This window comes from Callospermophilus lateralis, chromosome 11 (genome assembly GCF_048772815.1).
Source record: "Callospermophilus lateralis isolate mCalLat2 chromosome 11, mCalLat2.hap1, whole genome shotgun sequence".
NCBI classification, from domain to species: Eukaryota; Metazoa; Chordata; class Mammalia; order Rodentia; family Sciuridae; genus Callospermophilus; species Callospermophilus lateralis.
In genome coordinates, this window is record NC_135315.1 from 35,472,273 (window position 1) to 35,492,943 (window position 20,671).

The 20,671-nt window shown below is 41.3% G+C and overlaps 3 protein-coding genes across 13 annotated transcripts in view; 2 read left to right on the plus strand and 1 right to left on the minus strand.

Annotated features, from left to right (window-relative positions):
* Positions 1–4,473, minus strand: part of Myo19 (myosin XIX) — a 29,821-nt gene extending 25,348 nt beyond the window's left edge. For all 4 annotated transcript variants that reach the window (XR_013092651.1, XM_076869696.1, XM_076869695.1 and 1 more), the window contains exons 1-3: positions 3,954–4,473; positions 3,166–3,283; positions 1,775–1,920 (exon numbers count right to left, since the gene is read on the minus strand). Coding sequence is in view for 3 of the 4 variants with exons in the window: in XM_076869696.1 (XP_076725811.1) it covers positions 1,775–1,786 (12 nt within the window). In the remaining variant the exon portion in view is untranslated. The remainder of the gene's footprint in view (positions 1–1,774; positions 1,921–3,165; positions 3,284–3,953) is intronic.
* The window catches only part of Pigw (phosphatidylinositol glycan anchor biosynthesis class W), a 34,102-nt gene extending 26,258 nt beyond the window's left edge, over positions 1–7,844 (plus strand). The window contains exons 1-2 of one of the 4 annotated variants that reach the window (XM_076869698.1): positions 3,733–3,880; positions 5,684–7,844. In XM_076869698.1, coding sequence (XP_076725813.1) covers positions 3,873–3,880; positions 5,684–7,208 — 1,533 coding nt within the window. In that variant the 5' untranslated portion in view covers positions 3,733–3,872 and the 3' untranslated portion in view covers positions 7,209–7,844. Of the gene's footprint in view, positions 1–3,732; positions 3,881–4,070; positions 4,724–5,683 lie in introns of those variants that run through there. The other 3 variants (XM_076869701.1, XM_076869699.1, XM_076869700.1) reach the window with 3 other exon arrangements.
* A 4,074-nt stretch (positions 7,845–11,918) lies between these two features.
* Positions 11,919–20,671, plus strand: part of Ggnbp2 (gametogenetin binding protein 2) — a 35,056-nt gene continuing 26,303 nt past the window's right edge. For all 5 annotated transcript variants that reach the window (XM_076870662.1, XM_076870664.1, XM_076870663.1 and 2 more), the window contains exons 1-2: positions 11,919–12,094; positions 12,603–12,798. In XM_076870662.1, the coding sequence (XP_076726777.1) occupies positions 12,706–12,798 (93 nt within the window). In that variant the 5' untranslated portion in view covers positions 11,919–12,094; positions 12,603–12,705. The remainder of the gene's footprint in view (positions 12,095–12,602; positions 12,799–20,671) is intronic.

Consider the following 20,671-nt stretch of genomic DNA (forward strand, 5'->3'; position numbering starts at 1 on the left):
TGAAATATGACACATTTGTTATTGTTATAAAGGTTGGTCTTCTAATTAGGCAATAGAGCAAGGGCCCTAAAACTATACATGTCTTTTTTTTTTTTTTTTTTGTACTGAGGATTGAATACATACATGGGCACTTTACCACTGAGCTGAATCTCCGTCCTTTAATTTTGAGACAGGGTCTTTCTGAGTTGCTGAGGTTAGGTTAGCCTCAAACTTGCAATTCTTTTGCCATAGTGAAGGAAAGGGAGTTGCTGAGTTAACAAGCGTGTACCACCATGCCTAGTTAGAATTTATGATTGTAAAAAATGGACAGTAATCACAACATCAAGAGGGTAGACTGCTTAAATTTTGGATCACCATACAATGAAATAAAACAAGTTACAAGAAAACACAATACCTTACAAGTTTTAAAATATATATACTTGAGGGGGAAATCTAGAACAGTCTCTAAATGTTACTTATCTCTGGGTAGTAAGCTTATGGACAATTTTAATGTTCTTTTTCCTTATCTTTACTTTCCAAATTTCTGATAAAGACATTTAACTTCTTGGAGTCTTAGTACCAGAATTGGGATACAATACCATTGTATAGTATATAATACTATATCTTTCTCATGGAGATGTTATTAAGAATTAAACAAAATTGCATGTAGCACAGTGCCTACAACTGTTGAGCACACAACAATGGCTCAACACAGGGCAGATGCTAGAATGGTTACAGTGAACATTACTCCTTTTTTTTTTGGCGGCGGGGGGGTGGGGGTGGTACTGGGTATTGAACCCAGAGGCACTTAACCACTGAACCACATCCCTGGCCGTTTTTATTTTGAGGCAGAGTCTCCCCAAGTTGCTTAGTGCCTTGCAGTTGCTCAGGGTGGCTTTGAACTGCCTCAGCCTCTTGAGCTGTTGGGATTATAGGTATGCAGCACTGTGCCTGGCCCATTACTACTTTTTAATAATAAAAAATGTCAAATGGCAGTATCTACTATAGCTTCTTTGGCTGGCCTGCCCCACACTTGGTTATATTGTTGAGTCTCAGGCATTTATCTACCTAGACCACCACTAGACCATAAATTCCTGCAGAACAGGTACCATTTTAAACATCTGCCTCAGTCCAGTGCTGTGCAACACTTAATAAAACAAAATCTCAGCAAATATATTCTGTCATTCTCTCTGATCAGGAACTATATATGAAGAATGACACTAGTATGAGAAGATGCTTCACAGTGAAGGGTGATTTGGAATCCTACAGGCCAGAGGTGACAGTAGCTTTTTCAGAGAAGCAGAAGCCTGGAGTAAGAGCAGGTTTCATGCACCCCATGATCCATTAATCAGAATCCTCTGTATATCCACAGTCATTGCCCACATTTTTTACACATGCTAATCCCTTTGCCTGGACTGCTTCTTTTCCTTTTCCACTTACCTAATTCCTTCTTATTAAGATTCAGTCTCAAAGAACACTCCGAGAAAGCCTAAGGCTTCCACTGTTCTTCAAAAATACATGCTGGTAGAGGCATCTCTCAGGATTCCCTCTCTGTTCACCAAAATGCCTAAGGAGTCCCTAAAGAAAAGAACTAAAAACTATAACAGAACTGATTCAAATGAGTTATCAGGAAAAGCATTAGAATACTATCTGAAGACAGAAAAGAAAAAAGGCCTTCAAGGGATCTTTCCTGTCTTTCCAGGTTAGGCCAGTGGAAGCTTCATTTGGGCAAACAAAAGATGGGAAGGTGTCTTAAGTGCGCAAAGGCCTGGGTTACAAAAGATTGAGGTTTTACCTGCTGGAGCATCCTGCTTCACTGTGGTGAGCCAGGGTCCTGGGTTGCAGGCACAAGGAGTGCTAATCACCTGGTCACTGGGCCACCAGCATGGCTCTAGCAAAGGGCTCAGGTCTGGAGGGATCTCAGAGAAGTCATCCCAAAGTCTGTGGCATGAGAGAGAAGACAAGGGCCACGCACAGATGAGAGCTTCTCCAGGGTGACTCATTCCTTCTCTTCCCTCTGAGGAGGAGGAATCAAATGAGAACCAGGGCAGGTCTGGGCAGAGAGTGAGAGTCTGTCCTTTCCTTTTGCCAATTAGGGAACAGGAGAAACTTTGATGAGAGCCTCCAGAGATTCCCCAGGCTAACTGCTGATGCTTCCTTTCTAGTAAAATGTCAGGGCCAGTTTTATTACAGCTTTAGGGTTAGAGTTGTGGTGGGGATGTAAATCTTCTGGGTAAGTATGCCACAGAGGATGAAGATACCTGGGTGTCAGAAAGCCTCATGCCCTATTTTCTTCACCCTACATGGAAACATCCAATTTCAGTGTAGCCAGTAGCTGGTAAGGAGGAGAGAGACTGGAGTCAACACCTGAAGCTCCAGAAAAGCTGCTATGTGAAAGGGATATCACAGTTCAGCCATTCATTGGGTGTGTGACCTTGGGTAAACTATAACACCTACCTGGAACCCCCAACTTGAAAATGGGTATACATCACAAGTGGTTGTGAAGGTCAATAAAGTCATGATTTGAAAGCACCATTCAAAGTGCAAATATGAACACACACAGAGGATAAATATTGTTAGCACTGCAAATGAGGGTTGATAATGTTAATTGGGTAGAATTCAGGTGGAATCAGTGTCAACTTCAAGGTGAGAGGAGTGTTATAAGGCTAGGCCTAGGTCAGTCTCTGAAGAAAGGTAAATTATCTTCAGATTTGGAATTTCTCAGGCCTCAATACCTCTGGCAAGAATAGTTGAGGATAAGGGGCACCTGGAAAGGATTAATCCTGGTAGAGACTTCTGAAGGCTCTGGATACATCTAACTTTCAACGAACCTAGAGATAGAGACTTCCTTGGAAACTGGAAAAAGGGGCAGTATGATTATGTTGGACACTTTTACTCTGAACAGACAGTACCCCTCCAAGAGACAGCCAGGCATAGGTCTCTAGAGACTCAAGGAGAACAAAGCTCCCTGAACTGAAAGCTCATCTTGAGAGAGCTCCATTGGGGGAGCATACCAGGGTGTGGGGTTGGAATCCAAAGCTCACAACCCGACTACTGCAGATCTCAAGAGCTACCTTATTACTTTCATTTGTAAAATGAAATAATAATATCCAGACCTCACAGTGCTAAATTAAGGCTCAAATAAGCTACTACCTATGAGAGCACTTAGCAAATGTTGGTTATTACCATGTAGCGTCAGCTTTTAGCTGGAGTCGTCGGATTAGAGCGGTTTTCTCCAGTTCTCCGGGCTGCTTCAGCTCGCTCAGTTCGTGGTTACCACGAATTTCTGGAAAGGGCGTGACCACTGTGGGCAGAAGGGAGTAATGAATAGGTGAAACACCAAGTCAAGGCAAGTGGCAACTTGATCACCAGCTCCTCCTCCTATCCGGCCTCAGTTTCTTTCTTGGCTCCAAGAGCAGTGGGAGGGCAGCCGCGGAGAAGAGCTGAGTAAGGGTCTTCAGAGACCAGTTGGCCCCGCCCCAGGTTCCTGGCGGGAACTGGGCGATATGCCCATGGTGCCACGGCTAAGATGCCGCGCCGAAAGCACCTGGCACCGGCAGAGTGTGTCCTTCCCACGAAGGTGGACGCAACCTCGGCCAGGGCGTGGCTCCCTTGACCCCTCCCGGGACCAAACGCCCCTCCCCAGTGCTTGGATAGGGCTGGGAGAGGAGCAGGCGCCGGGACCCAAGCTGGGACTCCTCCCCCGCCCCGCGCAGGCAAGGTGGAAAGTGACCGTGAAAGGTCCTTGTGAAAGGTCCTTGTTTTGGACAAGGACCACGAGAACTGGGAGAACTGGGCTGCCTCCTCCTGGGACACGAGAATGTCAAAAAGAAAAGGGAAGATGGAAAGAAAACGGCGATTTAGAGAGGAGAGGGGAAGATGTCCCTTCTACCATGGCCCTGTAGGAAAAACTGGCTTCCCTGACCTTTCAGGGCCGCTACAGATTTCAGATCTGGGCTGGGGGTGGCACTCACCGATCCCACGGCCCGACCGGCGAGCGTGCAGACCCGGCCCGGGCCGACTGGAAGGGCGGGCGGGCCCGCAGGAAGATCCCAGGGAGGGGAGGGGAGGGAGGGAAGGAAGGAGGGGAGGGAGGAGAGCCGGGAGCAAAAGTCTGGGAGAGAAAGTCCGCACCGCCGGATCGCAGCCGGCCCGCGGCTCTTCTGGCTAAGTGGCCGGGAGCCGGCCGGCTCCTCCCCTGGGGCGGGGCTCGCACACGCGGTGCGGGGCGCACGTGGCCTTGGGGGTCCCGCCTGCGGGCTCCACCAGAGACTACTCGAGACCCTGGGGTAGAAGCGGGTGTTACGGCAGCCTCCGTTCGGGGGGTCTGGGCGTGGGGAACACGTGTGCCTCGACCCGTTTGGTGGAGGCCGCCGTAGCCAAGCGTCACGCGGTTTCTCGAACCCGATTTCCCTGACAGGGCTTCGCTGTGGGGTCTGAGGGGCCGGGATGAGGCGCATCACGCGCCTTTTCCGCTCCTCTCACTGACCCGCCCATGGCCACGACTCGAGTGTCTGGGCTACAGAAGTCCTACAGAGGACAGGCGTAGGGAGCCGGCGGGGCGGGGAAACATGCGACATCCGGCGGGGCCGCGCGGAATCTGCCGCTCCGAAGAGTAGGCAGCGCCCCAGCGGCCGGAAGCGCCGCTCGGAAGGCGGAAGCAGCGGGCTCCACGGGAGCCTGCTTCTCTAGCGGCGCGGACGACCCTCCTGCAGGGACGCCTGCAGCACCTGGAGCAGGTGAGGTAAAAGGGCAGGGCGTGGCCGTGGCGGGCGTCTCTCAGGAAAAGGACTTGTGCAGGCTGACCGATTCGGACCGGTTAAGGTGATAACTGTTGCAGGCCTTAATGCGCGCATATACTCATTTATTTAATTAGTATGGTTCGTGTTTGGCGGACAAAAGTGTTCTTCCAGTGTGCCACCTTTCAGACGTTGATAAGTGGCAGAGAAGTGTTTTTTATCCCTTTAAAAAGAAGCCGCTAGGGCTGGGGTTGTGGCTCAGTGGTAGAGCGCTCGCCTAGCATGTGTGGGGCCCTGGGTTCGATCCTCAGCACCACAGAAAAATAAGTAAAATAAAGGTATTGTGTCCACCTGCAACTAAAAAATATATATATATATATTTTAAAGAAGCAGCTAGCCCTTGTATATGCAGCGTGATGCATCTTAACCTGAAAATATGGCTGCCCGTTAAATGAGGGAAGGAGCAACCTGGGGCTCAGGAAGGCTCGCCCTTTGTACCAGAGGCTGTAGGTACAGAGGTTCTCAACAGAAACTAGTGACCTCAACTACAAAGTGTACTTAGTCTCCCTCTTCCTGTGGTTTAAAGTGATTAGTCATGTGTATACAATGTTCATTAAACAATGTAGAGTACTATGCGCTGTCCTAGAAATTTCTGCCTTTGATGCCAGTCTTACAGTTTGATCCCCAGTTCACCTTTGTGAGTGTATATGAGAAGAGCTTTCCACCAATAATTTCTAACTCTCTTGTATGACATGCCTGTCCTACTACATCCATGTTGGCGTCTTACCACAGTCCTTGGAAGGGGAATCACAAGTCTTAGGTTCTGCACCTGATTTGAAATCACTAGGGCCTAAAGTTTGGTTCTGAAATCTAGAAATGAGTAAAATTAAATTGGGTACATATGTATGCCGATTTCACAAGAATGTTGCTTTCCACAAATCTATATCTTTGCTCTTGTTTCACAGGAAGGAAAAAATGTCTCAAAAACAGATGAAAGAAGCTTTTGTCAGTAACCTCAATGGAACCAGCGTGTTGGAAATCAACCAGGGCTTGTGCTTTCCTGCATTCTGTATCCTGTGCAGAGGGCTCCTGCTCATTTTCTCACAGCATTTGTGTTCCTTTTCACATACCTGGAGAACTCGATTCTTCATTGACTTTGTTGTTTTAATAGTTCCCCTGGTGTACACTTTGACCATTTTGCCTGCAATTATCCTTCCTGAGCATATCACTATAATGATCTGTTGTGGAGGGCTGCTGCTCTATCAAATTTACCAAAGGAGAACTTGCTATGCCAGAATGCCTGTCCAGAAAATCCTTGAAAAATTCATGAAAATCAGTCTAGAATCAAAATACAATCCAGCCATTACCTATTACCGTGTAATTAACAGTATATTTACAGCTATTGCCATTTTGGCTGTGGACTTCCCACTTTTTCCCAGAAGATTTGCCAAAACTGAGCTCTATGGAACAGGGGCAATGGATTTGGGAGTAGGCAGCTTTGTTTTTGGGACTGCAATGGTTTGTCCAGAGGTCAGGAGAAAATATACCAAAGGGTCCAGATTTTATTATCTTACAAAATCATTGTACTCTTCTTGGCCATTATTCTTCCTGGGACTAGGACGGTTAATTGTTATAAAATCCATAGGCTATCAGGAACATTTAACTGAGTATGGAGTTCACTGGAACTTTTTCTTTACCATAATAGTTGTGAAACTGATAACATCACTGCTTTTAATGATTATTCCCCTAAATAAATCCTGGATGGTGGCAGTCAGCATTGCCATGTTATACCAGCTAGCCCTTGACTTTACCCCCCTGAGGAGGTTAATTTTATATGGCACTGATGGCAGTGGCTCGAGGGTTGGTTTTTTAAATGCCAACCGAGAAGGAATAATCTCTAATTTGGGGTATGTGGCGATATATATGGCTGGCGTACAAACAGGGTTATATATTCTTAAGAATAGAACACATATCAAAGACTGGTTCAAGGCAGCATGTTGTCTTCTACTAGCAGCTATTAGCCTCTTCATCTCTCTCTACATACTTCAAGTAAATGTAGAAGCAGTGTCCCGAAGAATGGCCAATTTTGCCTTTTGTGTGTGGATAGTTGCTTCTAGCCTGATCCTTCTTAGTTCTTTAGTATTGAGTGATATAATTTTGATTTTTGCCAAATTTCTAATTAAAGGGGCTCTAGTACCATGTTCTTGGAAACTTACCCAAGCATCTTCTACAAATAAAAAGCATTCAGAATCTCTAGTCCCAGAAGCTGAAAGAAAAGAATCCAGTCTTTGTTTAATCACAGCTCTGAACAGAAACCAGCTGATTTTTTTCTTGCTGTCAAATGTAACAACTGGTCTGATCAACCTAACAGTAGATACATTACATAGCAGTACCTCATGGGCCTTATTTTTACTCAAACTCTATATGTTTACTAACTGTTTAATTATATATTTACTTAATTTGCAAGGTAAAACTATAAAATTTTGGTAATCAGAGACAGGATGATATTTGAGCAACATGATTTTAATAGGGAAGAATTAAGTGTGGAGAAAAATCTGCTGTTAGCAACCCAGTCTTAATCATACTTTGTTATGAAGAATTCCAATCCTCTATGAAAGTAATGATTTTTTTTTTTTTTTTTTTTGTATTGGGGATTGAACCCAGGACATTTTTACCACGGAGCTATATCCTTGGTGCTTTTTAAAATTTTGAGACAGGGTCTTGCTAGGTTGCTAAGGCTGAACTTGAACTCGTGATCCTCCTGCTTCATCTTCCCAAGTTGGGATCATAGGCATGTGCCACCATGCCTGGGCTTATATTTTTTTATTTGTACTTTTTAGAGGTGGGGTCTCTATGTTGCTTAGGCTGGGCTCCAACTTGAGATCCTTCTGCCTCAGCCTCCTGAGTAGCTGGGTTTATAAGCATGTACCATTGCACCTGGTTGCTTCATTAATGCATCTCAAAATTACATAAAACACACCAATGAGGAAGAAATAAAGACTTCTGATAGAGTTTATTTATTAGATGCCAGTATTTTAAAGAAACTTCACAGTTTTGACGCTTAGAAGATTGGACCGTGAGAACTTATATTTTCCAAAAACTTCGCATTTGCCAGTCTATTTTTGATTGTACTACTTTTTATAGTGTTAATTGAAATGTTTACATTAAAATATTTCAGTATGAGCTGTGGACTGTCAATACTCCTTTACTGCTTAACTTTAGTCTTTTAATAAAGCCTAGGAATAAGAAGTTTAAAATCAAATACTTACGAAGTCAGAAAACAAATGCTCCAAAGAATAGACTATATTGTATGATGTAGCTTGCACCATAATTATGAAACAATTTTTGCTTTCAAATATTTTAGCCTAGTTGTGCTTGGGAGACAATGATAAAACAGATTTCCTGGTGTCTTGGGGCTTGCAATGTAGTTGGGGAAAACACATTAAACAACTGAACTGTTAAGTGATTTTAAAAAAAGTATAGGTGGCCTTGAGTATCAAACCAAGTAACCATTTAGTAAGGAATCAAAGTTGATGTACGGGATAAATTTATCTGTGTCTGAGGGATGGGGTGGGTGTGGGAGACAGTAAAACAGCCGAGAGTATTCCAGATAGGATGAATCTTTCAGCAAAAGTCCATGAGGAGGAGGGAATCCAGCATATCAATAGAAAGAAGGCTGGAACTCAAGAAAAGGGAAGATGGGGCTGGGGATGTAGCTCAAGTGGTAGCGCGCTCCCCTGGTATGCGTGCGGCCTGGGTTGGATCCTCAGCACCACATACAAAGATGATGTGTCTGCCGAAAACTAAAATAAATATTTAAAAAAAAAAAGGGAAGATGTAGGCAGTGAGCTGGAGAAGGTAGCAGGGAAGATCATTGACTATGTTAAGGGGAAAAGAACCAGTGGGAAAAGTGAAAGCCACCAATTGCCTGGTTTACTTTAGTAAAACTATGGTTATACTGTTCTAATGTCTGAGATTTGGAGTCATGTTCATAAGTCTACTCCAAGTAGACCTACGCTCAAAATCTAAAATTTTAAGAATCCTAAAAATCCTTAGTTTCCAGTTCTAATGTTCTATGTATATCATTTAGAGGGGGCAAAAAAATCAATTACAATTTGCCTATAATTCCATTTTCAAGTAGAAATCTGATTACTACAAAAATAGCTAAGGGATGGTCAGAAAGTAAGTTTATATTTGGTAAGCAATTTGGATTACTTGTATAGTGTAGAACAGCTGGAACTTCCCCTAATATTAAATTTTAGATCACTGTTTTAATTTGTTGCTTCTGGAATTAGTTAAAAAATGTTTTACAGTGCTTCGGATTGGACTCAGGTCCTCTTGAATGCTAGGAAAGTTCTCTTACTGATCTATAGCCCCAGTCCCCAAATTTATTTTAATATATGTTTTAAATGTGACTATCATACTATTAGTTCACTTCAATTTGTTAAAGGTATGGCTAATTTAACATTAAGGTGGCATTTTATATTTGCTAATTACAACTGATTACATTTGGAGTTAATGTATTATTGAGATGAATTTCCCCCAAAAGAAATCAGTATGTGGACTAGTTATAGAGCTATTAAAATAAAAACCAGATTTTATTTTCAATTAAAAAGTAAGACTTTTGAAGTTCAACCAACAATATTACAGTATGTAAATTAAGCAGGACTAGGAAAGGGGACTGGTTTTCCTGCTAACTATGTCACAGTGCCAATACTCCACAATTTATCTGTTCAAGCAATCAGAGGAGGGGAGAAGTGCTCAACCATATTATTTGCTCACTTAGAAAAAGTAATTTAAAGTAAGTTATAACTTTATGAGTATGTTTTATAATTGGTCTGTTTCTTTTTCTCACTAATTGCTTCTTCATACTTTTCTAGCTCTTACATGTCTCTAGGCTTAGGTCTCCTCCCACCCCCTTTGGTACTGGGGATTGAACTCAGGGTCCCTTAACCATTGAGCCACACCCCCAGCCCTTTTTTTATATTTTATTTAGAGACAGGGTCTCACTGAGTTGCTTAGGCTGGTTTTGAACTTGCATTCCTCCTGTCTCAGTCTCTGGCTTCAGTTTACATCTTGGTTGTTACATATACTGAATCATACAAGAACAAAGTGTACTGTTTTTTCCACCACACTTTCAGTTCTGAAAGTCAAGTAAGAAAAAGCTAATGAAATAACATTTATAAAAATGAGAATTGGTATGCAAAGCCACATACCTGACTCTAGTTTACAGAAGAAAAAAATCAGCAATGATTTCCTGGGTTCTAATGTATCAGGATAGATGCTTATGATACAAACAGAAAATAAGACAAAGTCCCTGCCTTCAAGGAGCTTACATTCTAACTTGTATTATTTTCCTTAAAAATTATTTAAGGGAAATTATGTTTCTTTTCTTTCTTTCCCTTTTGCTGTACCAGGGATTCAAACAGGGGTGCTCTACCACTAGCATATGAGCTATATACCCAAACCTTTTGTAAAATTTGAGAAAGGGTCTCACTAATTTGCTGAGGCTGGCCTCAAATTTGTGATCCTCCTGCCTTTGCCTCCTGTGTAGCTGGGACTACACACATTTGCCACTGCACTCTGCATGTGTTTCTATTTTTGACAGGACTTCCTCCTAATGTCAGCTCATGAAAAAGAAAATTTATAAATCCTCAGATTTGGACAACTAGTAATTTAAATGTATTTGACATTTACTACCACATCAAACAACGTAGATATCAGTGAAAACAATACAAAGTATTCTAATCAACTATCATTTTCTTTGCTAGTATCTGGTGTGTGTTTAATAATGAACATAATTAAAATTGGCTACTACATCTTCAGCTTTTCATTCTCAAACATAATCCAAATGAAGTTTAACTGGCTTAGATTAATTGGTAGTGTGTAAAGGAGCACTTCTAGAAAAGCCACAATATTTTTCTTGAATGTTTTTACATAAAACACGATTCTCTAAAAATGTCCAAATTTTGACTATGTACTCTAAACTGTCTGAGGCCACACTCACATCCTATATGCTTAATGGATTTAAGCTAATGATCACACTGTTCTTTCCTAACATGGTGAAGGTATAAATACCTTTGGGACTTAACAATGGTTCTTCCAGTTTATTATGTCACCTACCTTAACAGTGACCACACAATGTCATTAAGTCAACATGGCTAAGGATGCATTATGGGGTATTTTTATTGTTGTGAATTTCTTAGACTTCGTGTGATGACCAAAATATTTTTTAAAGGTCAGTAACAGCTCTAGCTCATTCTACCAGGACGCATAGATCCGTCCTAAAGATTAATCAGTTGTAATTGTAGCAAATGGCTCTATCCTTAAAAATCATCAAGACTTTCATAGGCAAGATACTTCCCAACAACTATTCTGGCTTTACAACAAGCATTAATGACTGCAAGGTAGGAACTGAGTACATGGCAGTGGGCTGCTTCTGCGAGATGGTAAGGGAAGGGCCTTTGGCCATCACCGGTACTTTGCCCAAGGGAATCCCTAAGTTAACATTAACTCAAGCTTAATTAGTTCCTTTGGCCAGGCCACCTACAAAAGCCACTGTCCAGTCTTATATGCTTCTAGTGCAACAACAACAACAAACCTGTCAGCACATGAGTATTTTTCGTTACCCCTGACCCCCTAGCAGGATTTCAATGAGTCCGTGAAATAGTAATGCGGCTGGCCCGGGGTGAATCAGGGTTGGCAGGGCCCTTTCCTACTCCAATCTTCCTGTCGTGGAAGGCGACCTAGTGGTCAAGAGCCTGGAAACCAAGGCCAGAGTTTGTCTCTGAGGGCCAATTTGCTTTCCCTCACTATCGCTGTCAGCTTTTGCTGGCCAAGGAAGCCTCAGTTTACCACTTACCCAAGTCCTCACTGGGTCTCGACCCGTGGGTCGGCCTGGAGTCTGCTACATTTGGCTCCCTTTACTCCAGGCCCCGGGGAGAGCTGTTCCCAGTACCGCGCAGAAGGGGACTGAGGTTTAGCTACATAATCCTCGTACCAGCACTATTTGGGGTTTATTAAAGTATCTAAACTCGGGGAGCACCCACCGTCTCTCATACCGTCTCCTCTGCGAGGATTTCGAAGGCAGCGACCAGAGAACAGCTGCCTGTAGTCTCGCGATAAGAGGCGGGGCCCCGCCCGGAGTTCTGGGCCCCTCCCTGCCCCACCCTCCCCACGTCCCCCTCCTTCCTCCCCCACTCCCCGTGGCGCGAGCGGCTGACTGAGCCTGGAGAGGAAACGGCATTCGGAGCCGCGCTCCCTCCCAGGCCGGCCCTGACGCGGGCCTCGTCAGCCGGTAACGGGGAGCAGTGGGGGTCAGGGAGGCGACCGCGAAAACGGTGAAGGTCAGAACCGGGAACCCTCCTCCGTGAAGGGTGAGGAAAGGGTCTGGGCCTGCCCCCACCCCGTCTCCGCAGAGCTGAGGCGGGGTCGACCCCTCCCAGGGGCGGGGTCGCGCTGGGCAACTGCAGCTTGGGGACTGACTGGGCGGGGCGCAGCGAGAAGGGAGAAAGGGTCGGCTGTGGGCTGAGGGCATCCCTGCGGCGGGAAGCGGAGAGTGGGCTGTGGAGCCGAAGCTGGGCGTTAAGAGTCCTGGAGCCTGGACTCCTGTGACGGGCAGGGAAGCCCCCGGGCCAGCGAGTTCTTTCCGCCTCTCCTTTGGACCCTGACTGGAGGCCGGCGGGCGGCGGGGGAGGGAGGCAGAGCGGCGCGAGGGGGCGGGTCCCGGTGCTACTTGGCGCTGATTGGCTGAGCACGTGTGGAATCGGGTGATGGGAAACGCAGCGCGGCTCTCCGGTCCCCTCCAGCTCCGCGCCCTCCCCCCCGTGGCGAATGTGCTGCGCGGCGGCGGGTGCTTACGCTCGCGGGGTTTGGCTGTTGCAGGCAGGAGCTGGGAGGAGGCGGAGGCGGCAGCGGCAGCGGCAGGAGCAGCAGCGGCGGCAGCTGGGAGGAGGTGGTGACGGTGGCAACGGCAGCGTCGGGGACGATGGCGCGACTGGTGGCAGTGTGCAGGGACGGGGAGGAGGAGTTCCCCTTCGAGAGGAGGCAGATTCCCCTCTACATAGACGACACACTCACGGTGAGCGGGCCGGGCCGGGCTGGGCCCGCTGCTCCCCTGGCAGCTGTTTCCCCTCCTTCCCCTCCCCCAGGCCGAGCGCTGCGCACTGGAGAAAGAGTGTGTTGCAACTCCTAGGCGAGGCCTTCTCTCCGGCAGGCCCCGTAAATTCGCCTTTGCAGTGGGTCTCTTGTCACCCTTTGCCTGCCCCAAGCCCAGTGTTCCGAACGCATTTGGAGCCCCTCTTCCCAGGTTTTCCTTCCTTTTTGAACCTTCTCGCGTTACCCTTTCCTTTCAGGAGACGCTGCTTTTGGCAAAGCACGCTCCTTACAGAGGGTTTGAAGGATCTTAGGTGTTTAGGGCCTATCCCTTACAGAAACCACCTACCCTCAGGGAGACTTAATTATCTGGAAATGTCGCAGCTGCATTGCTACCTGTATTTTTTTAATTTTAATACCATAGCTCTCACTACATGAGCATAATTACCGAGGGCAGACTGACATGCTCTTACTCAGTGAAGATTCCACTAGAATGATTCGATGTCGTTGTAAGTAGTCTCATTGCCTGATACATGAAAACTCCTGAAATGATTGTGTTGCTAGGCCATGACTCTTCAAAATGGGTTTTCTTGACATTAATTCTTTAATTTACAGGTAGATTTAAAAAAAAATTTTTTTTAAAGCATAATACTAATATAAAAAAGCTGATTGCTTATCTGGAGTATAAAGACTCGGTCCTGGGTAGGTGTTTTTTTTTTTTTTTCCCTGTTTGTCTTTTTTTAATAGGAGTTGTTGGTGGTATAGCTTTGCCCACCCTCTGCCCTCTATTTCTATACTATTTCCTTTAAAAGGAAATGGCAGAATTTTGAATTGAATCTGAACAGGAAATGAGTGCAGTTGCTTGTCACTATTAAGAAATGAAATGAACCTTTTCTGAATAGCTCTTGAAATCTGCACTTTGATGATGCTGAAGCCTTGAATTAAACATTTGCCTATTTTGATAAGACTCCTTATTTTAGCACCTTTTGACTTTTTTGCCATTCAAGGGCAATTGATCAGTTTTCTTCCTGGAAAAAATATTTTTTTTTCTTTTGCACTTATCTACTGAAGGTTTTCACATTTTATATAAAATGCAAGTCATTGTAGAGATGACAGTCTATGCTTTTCTTTTTGCCAATATCAATTAAGACTTGATAGAGCTGCAATACTTTTAAAAGAGCTATTGAATGACTTAATTTGTTAGAACTTTTCAAGCAAAAGCATCTATAATTATCCAAGTCCTTTTTTTTTTCCTCCCTTCATGGAGAAAGCATGATTTGGCCTGACATAAAGTAAATAGAATTTGTGTTGATGCTTACTTGTATGTCCTGGTTATGATGGTTTCTGCATTTTTTGCATTAGAAGTGTAATGGACTTTTATTTTATTCTTTTTTTTATTTTTATTTTTTTGAACTGGATTTCTCATTGTGTTGCCTAGAATGGTCTCAAAGTCATAGGCTAAAGAAATCCTCCTGAGTAGCTGGGACTACAGGCACATTCACCCCTGCCAGCTCTGGACTTGTATTTTAAATAGTTAAAAAAGAAAAATAGCACTTTTGATCAAATTAAATGATGACTTTCTCAGTGTGAAAACTCTTGACATCAAGAGTTTATTTGTTGATAATTTTTTTTTTCCTAATTGCCCTCTTCAACATAAACACTTCAGAGGCACAGTTTGAACCTTGTAGATTTATTTCCCAGAATGGCTTTTTAAAAAAAAATTTTTTTTTAATCCTATAGACTTAAATATAAGATACTCTTTTGGTATCTTGAGTATATAATGTTAAAACATGGGGGAAAAATATTGTAAATTTTGAGTATTTATAAAATTCTAAGATACTGTTCTCTCCTTATGATCACTTTTAATGTGAGTGCAGCACATTAATACACCTGTCATCTAGCACTTTAAAGTAACCAATATATATGATGCATTTTCCATAATGATATGAATTTCAAAATTTTCCGTAGAAAAAAGATGTAACCTTGCACTGTGGTTTAGTATGGTGATTACTTCACATTGCACTGGATGGTTTAGTTTTGCTTTTATTGTTCTGTGGACTTGTGGCCAAGACAAATAAATTTAAGCTTTTTATCAAAATGATATTTTATTTTGGGCAATTATTTTTTGAATAGGTTTTTATCCCTAGGGAATGAGTTAAATTTTATTTGTCTTGGACACTTCTACAGTCTTTGAGTGCTGTTGGTAAATGAATTTTAGGGAACATTTTTGTCAAGGACGTGGTATTTAGGAAAACAAGTTCCTTTCAGGACCATTCTACCAAATATCACAAAGAGTGAATGCAGGGCAAAACACCTGTTGGTAGAGAACTGGGAAGAGGAAGTGAAGATGCCTGAGGTTTATATGCTCTGCATTGGCCCATTGATAGTTTGAAGGCAGTGTGTGCCTGAATTTAATGTTTGGTTTGATCTTTGTTCCTAGGGTCTAGAGGTAATGCACTTAGGAAACATTGTGTTTATTTCAAGCACAGTAGTCTTAGACTCTTGTTAACAGCTAGATGTTATTCTAGTTACAATGTTTACAGATTACAGGCAGTTACAAATTTTATCATTTTAGTAACCAGCATGCTGAAAATTCTAGCCTTAATAAATTGATGATTTTAACTTGTATTTATAAAATGAAATTAAGAAACTTGTGTATGAAGAAGAAGTCTCCTCTTTTATGTTATATCCATATTAAAAAGATTCCTGTGGTAGTTTAGTGGTTTTGAACACTTGAATATAGTACTGATATAAATGTATTGGAGAAAAATCCCAAGTAAGTAAACTGGTGGAATGCTTAGGAAAGTGTTGACGTAGGTAGCCAAATGCTGTTCAGTGTTACTAGCTGATTAGAGATACCTTTGAAGAATTAATGTAGTCAAAAGGCACACTCCTTATAAAATCTTGAAAAATAACCATAAATTACCCTTAATCCTACTCCCCAGAGATTAGCAGCATTTGATATAATTTCACTTTTATGAAATATAGATACAGAGTTATCTTGTGTAACATTCTGTAACTTTCTTTCACTAAATGTAATAATGAGAACACTGTAGTTTCTCATTCTTTTTTTGTTTGTTTTGAGATGGAGGTCTTGCTGTGTTACCCAGGCTGATTTCAGACTCCTGGATTCAAGTGATACTTCTGCCTCCCAAATACTGGGACTATAGGCTGAGCCATCACACTAGGCTTTTTGTCATTTTTAAACTTTTTTTTTTGAGACAGATTCTCACTAAATTGCTTAGAGCCTCACTAAATTGCTGAGGCTGGCCAGGAACTTGTGATCCTTTTGCCTCAGCCTTCCAAGTTGCTGGGATTACAGGCGTTTGCCACATACCCAGCTTTCTTTAACATTTTTAATGATTGTGTAATATTATGTTGTATGATATTCCATAATTTAATCATCATTCCATTATGGAACATAGAAGAGGTTCTAGTTTTTGCTATGAATAATACTGTAAGGATAGAAATAATGTGTTAAATCTTTGCATTAAAGTCCCCCCACCCCCTTAGGCTTTTGGAAGCGGAATTACTAGATTGGAGGATAAGAACACAAGTTCTGGGTGCATATTGTCCTGGTGCTATAATATTTTTTGGAAAACAGTTTACCATTCCAATTCAAATCAGTCTAAATAGGCTAAAAACCATGATAAGAATTTTTTTAACTGAGACTTTAAAAAAAGGGTAGCATATGGGGAGTCATGGGGATAGGTGTTTGGCAATTGTTAAAAGTTTAGTAGTTAATTTTTTTTAAACACTTGATTTAATATTTAATTTTACCAGAGGTATTGGATATTACAAATGTTTGTGAATGCAGAAGTAACAGTGAAATCAAAGTGACAATTTTGATAAATACAAACTTAAATACTATTGGTTAGAACTTGTGAGAATGAGCTAAAAACAGATTTTTTTTTTTTTATGGTCAGGAAAAACCAGGACAGATACTTAAGAGTGAAAGTGGGTAATGGATTCAATAAACTTTACAAAGTGGTAATTGCAGCCCAATGATTTGTTCTATTTTTGGCTAGCTAGGATAGGCAACCTCATCATGAAGCTGAATATTAGTGATTCCTCTGTGAAACCACACCTGAAATACTTTACAAGACATTTTTCCTTTAGGTAACCAAGAATCTTAGATTGAGTCAAGGAAGTAGTTTTAAAAAATGAAGAAAAATAGTGCTACTAGTCTCTTTGCCTTCCCTGTTTTCTTATTGTCATCTCTTAAGCCATTGAACAGTATATAGTGATTGACTATAAAATAGTAAGGTAAAAAGCCATTGTCCTAAACATTTCAAAGGCAAGGACAGATCAATTATTTAGGTCAGAGTCTCTAGCCAGCGTAGTATAGAGTAAGTTCAAGAACAATAGAATATTTGGTATTATCCAAGCCAATGAAACCCAAGTGAGACACATAGTATTAGATAAGATTTGGATATTCATACTAGTTAGGTGAAAATAAAGTGATCTAAAATGAGTTTTTTTTTTTTTTTAACTCTCTTACCTCTTAACAAAGGTAAGAGATATTATCCATATAATTGTAATTCTTTAAAGGTCAACAGATAAGTCTCAATATGTTAGATGTGTTGTTTGACCTATAGTTTTTAAAATAATAAAAAAAATTGATCAGAAATAGAAATATAAATAGATTTATACTAAATCTAAAGTTAGAATTTCACTTACAACAGGTTGGAGAGACTTTTGTGAGGTGGGTGCTAGAGATCAAATACTACTTCATGCATGGTAGGCAAACACTCTACCAGTGAGTTATACCTACAACCCAGGCCAGAGAAGTTTCAGTTTGGTTAAAAAAATAATATTCTTTGTTTCTTAAATTGATGGGACTTTCATGTTAAAATAGTGTAGGTAATTGTCTTAAATTTTTTGTTATAGTTGCAATTGGTTTGTGTTGAAATGGTATATATTTGAATTTAGTGAGTGAAAATGCAAAACAAGTGTTAGTTGCTTAAATGGTAGGTTTGGAGTGACTTGGTATGTTCTGTTGAGTTATATGGTTCTGTGAATTTAATCTCTTGCTCTTTTTTTCTTTTAAGAATGTCTTGCTTGGGCTGGGATTGTGGCTCAGTGGTAGAGCGCTTGCCTAGCACAGTTGAACCTGGATTCGATCCTCAGCACCACATAAAAATAAAGGCATTGTGTTGTGTCCATCTACACCTAAAAAATAAACACTAAAAAAAAAAATCTTTAAAAAAATTAAAGTTGCAGAGGCTGGTATCAAACTTATGATCCTTCTGTCTCAGCCTCTCAAGTAGTTGGACCATACCTGGCTTATCCTACACCTTTTTATGACTTTATGGTTAGATTTCTTTTTTCTTTTCGTGGTGCTGGAGATCAAACTAGGGGCTCACACATGCCGGGCAGGTGCTTGCCACTAGCCTGACAGTACATTTCTAAGTACAGTATTTTGTTTTGTTTTGTTTTGTTTTGCTTTTCCTGTACTGGGGATGGAACCCAGGACCTTGCACGTGCTAGGCAAGTGATCTACTGCTAAGCTATATCCCTAGTCCTTGGACTGGGATTTCTAATACCACTATTATTAATTTTTTAAAAAATTTGAGTAGGTTGTTACCTATAATAAATACATTGAACAATGATTGTTAGATATTTTGACCATTTATTTATTCAGTCTTCCTCTCCTGAATATTTAGAGCTAGAGGATTATACTAGTGACTTCAATTTTATTTGATAATGTTGGTGTTGGTAAAGCTAATATATGAAAGTGCTTGAACATATCTAGTGTGTATGAAGCTGTATTAAGTATTATTATTACTTTCATCCTTTGGAGGTGTTAATGAAGATTGAGAAAGAAATCTAAAAACAACATATTGGGATTGATAAGCCTGAAAATTTGATATTTGGTTCTTCAGATAGTGAGATTTGGACAGTTCATCTATATGTATTGAAGAAGAAACTTCCAGAACAGTAAAATCTGTTGAGATGGATGCATGTCTCTGAACATGGGATAACAATTATAGAATTGGAAGCCTGGCACACTGATTTTCCCCTAATAATAAATAATACATGTGCATTATAGTGAATTTAGAACACATAAAGAAAAAAGTCATGTATTGGCCTACTATCTAATCACATATATTTATTTTCTTTCTCTGTAAGATAAAATATACACATATAAAAATGACTCATTATACATGCAGGTTTTGATCCTATGAATTATAATCTTTTGGATTGTTAAATTGATGTTTGTATTATTGTCCATTCTTTCAGGTGTGGTGTGCACCTTTAATCCCAGCAACTCAGGAGGAAGACCCTGTTAAAACAAAGAATAAAATGGTCACTTGCCTAGCATGTGCAAGGTCCTGGGTTCCATCCCCTGTACAGGAAAAGCAAAACAAAACAAAACAAATACTGTACTTAGAAATGCACTGTCAGGCTAGTCCTCAATGGTGGAGTATCTTTTAGCAAGTGCAAGCTTTGGGTTCAATTCTCAGGACTGGAGGGGTGAAAAAAGAATCCACTTATTTCAGTCTTCTTCATTCCTTAACAATTCAAGAAAAGATTTTGTATTTATTGCTTACATTTTCCTTTGTTGTTGATGAGGTCCTATTTATTGTTAGAACCAGGTATATTTTAAATCTTCTATTTCTAATGTGGAAGAAAGAGAATGGTCTCGTCCACTAAAGAAGCAGGTTTTCATGGGGTTGGATGGAGAAGGGAGAGAAGACCACATGCAGCCAAGTGGGATTTTTGTTTTTGTTGTTTTTATTTTTGGTTTTGCCTTAAACAGGTCTCTTTGTCCTGATTTCACTCTTTGGGTATGTAGCAGTTTGAGGCCCTTGTCATCTGGAAATAGTTTGTTCTAGCACAGTATGTTCGATATCTTTAAAGTTGTTTTAGTTAAGATATACATGTGTTATTTTATTTCATTGTTATGAAGGTAGAAGTTTTATCCAGATTGTGTCTCTGGATTTGGGATGCTTCTGTAACTGATGACATGTTAACAGTTAAATGACTCTTGGTAGTACATTAACTCTGGTTCTTCTTGAAATGTGTAGCATTACAGCACAGTGGAATTTACTAATTACTAATTCCCTTTATGTGACATACTGAAACATCCTTAAACTTTAAGCTTTATATCCTCCTTCCCCTGTTAGTGTTTTGATTTTTTTTTTCCCCCTGAGCACATCCCCAACACTTTTTATTTTTTATTTTGAGATAGGATCTCACCAAGTTGCTTGAATCTTGCAGTTGTCCCGCCTCAGCCTCCCATATCGCTGGGATTACAGGCCTGCACTGCCATGCCTTGTCAAATTTTGATATCTGAGTACTATTTCAGTGTACACTTTTAGTTCATGTTTAGAGCAGGCATTTACTATGCATCAGATACTGTTCTAAAATACGTAGGGTATTTAAAAAAAAAAAAAATATATATATATATATATATATATATATATATATATATATATTTTAGTTGTAGATGGTCACAATATGTTTATTTTATTTTCATGTACTGCTGAGGATTGAACCCAGTGCCTCATGCATGCTAGTCTGGTGCTCTACCAATGAGCCATAACCCTAGCTCCACAATACCCTTATTTATTTATTTTTAAAATTTTTTTTTTAGTTGTAGTTGGACGTAATACCTTTATCTTATTTATTTTTATGTGCTGCTAAGGATCAAGCCCAGCACCTTGCACTACTATGCGAAGCATTCTATCCCTGAGCCACAACCCCAGCCCCTATTTACTTATTTTTATGTGGTGCTGAGAATCAAACACAGGGCCTCACATATGCTAGGCAAGCGCTGTACCCACTGAGCTACAACCCCAGCCCTATATAAGATATTTTGTGGACAGGAGGCAGGCAGTTTTTCACTACTGGAA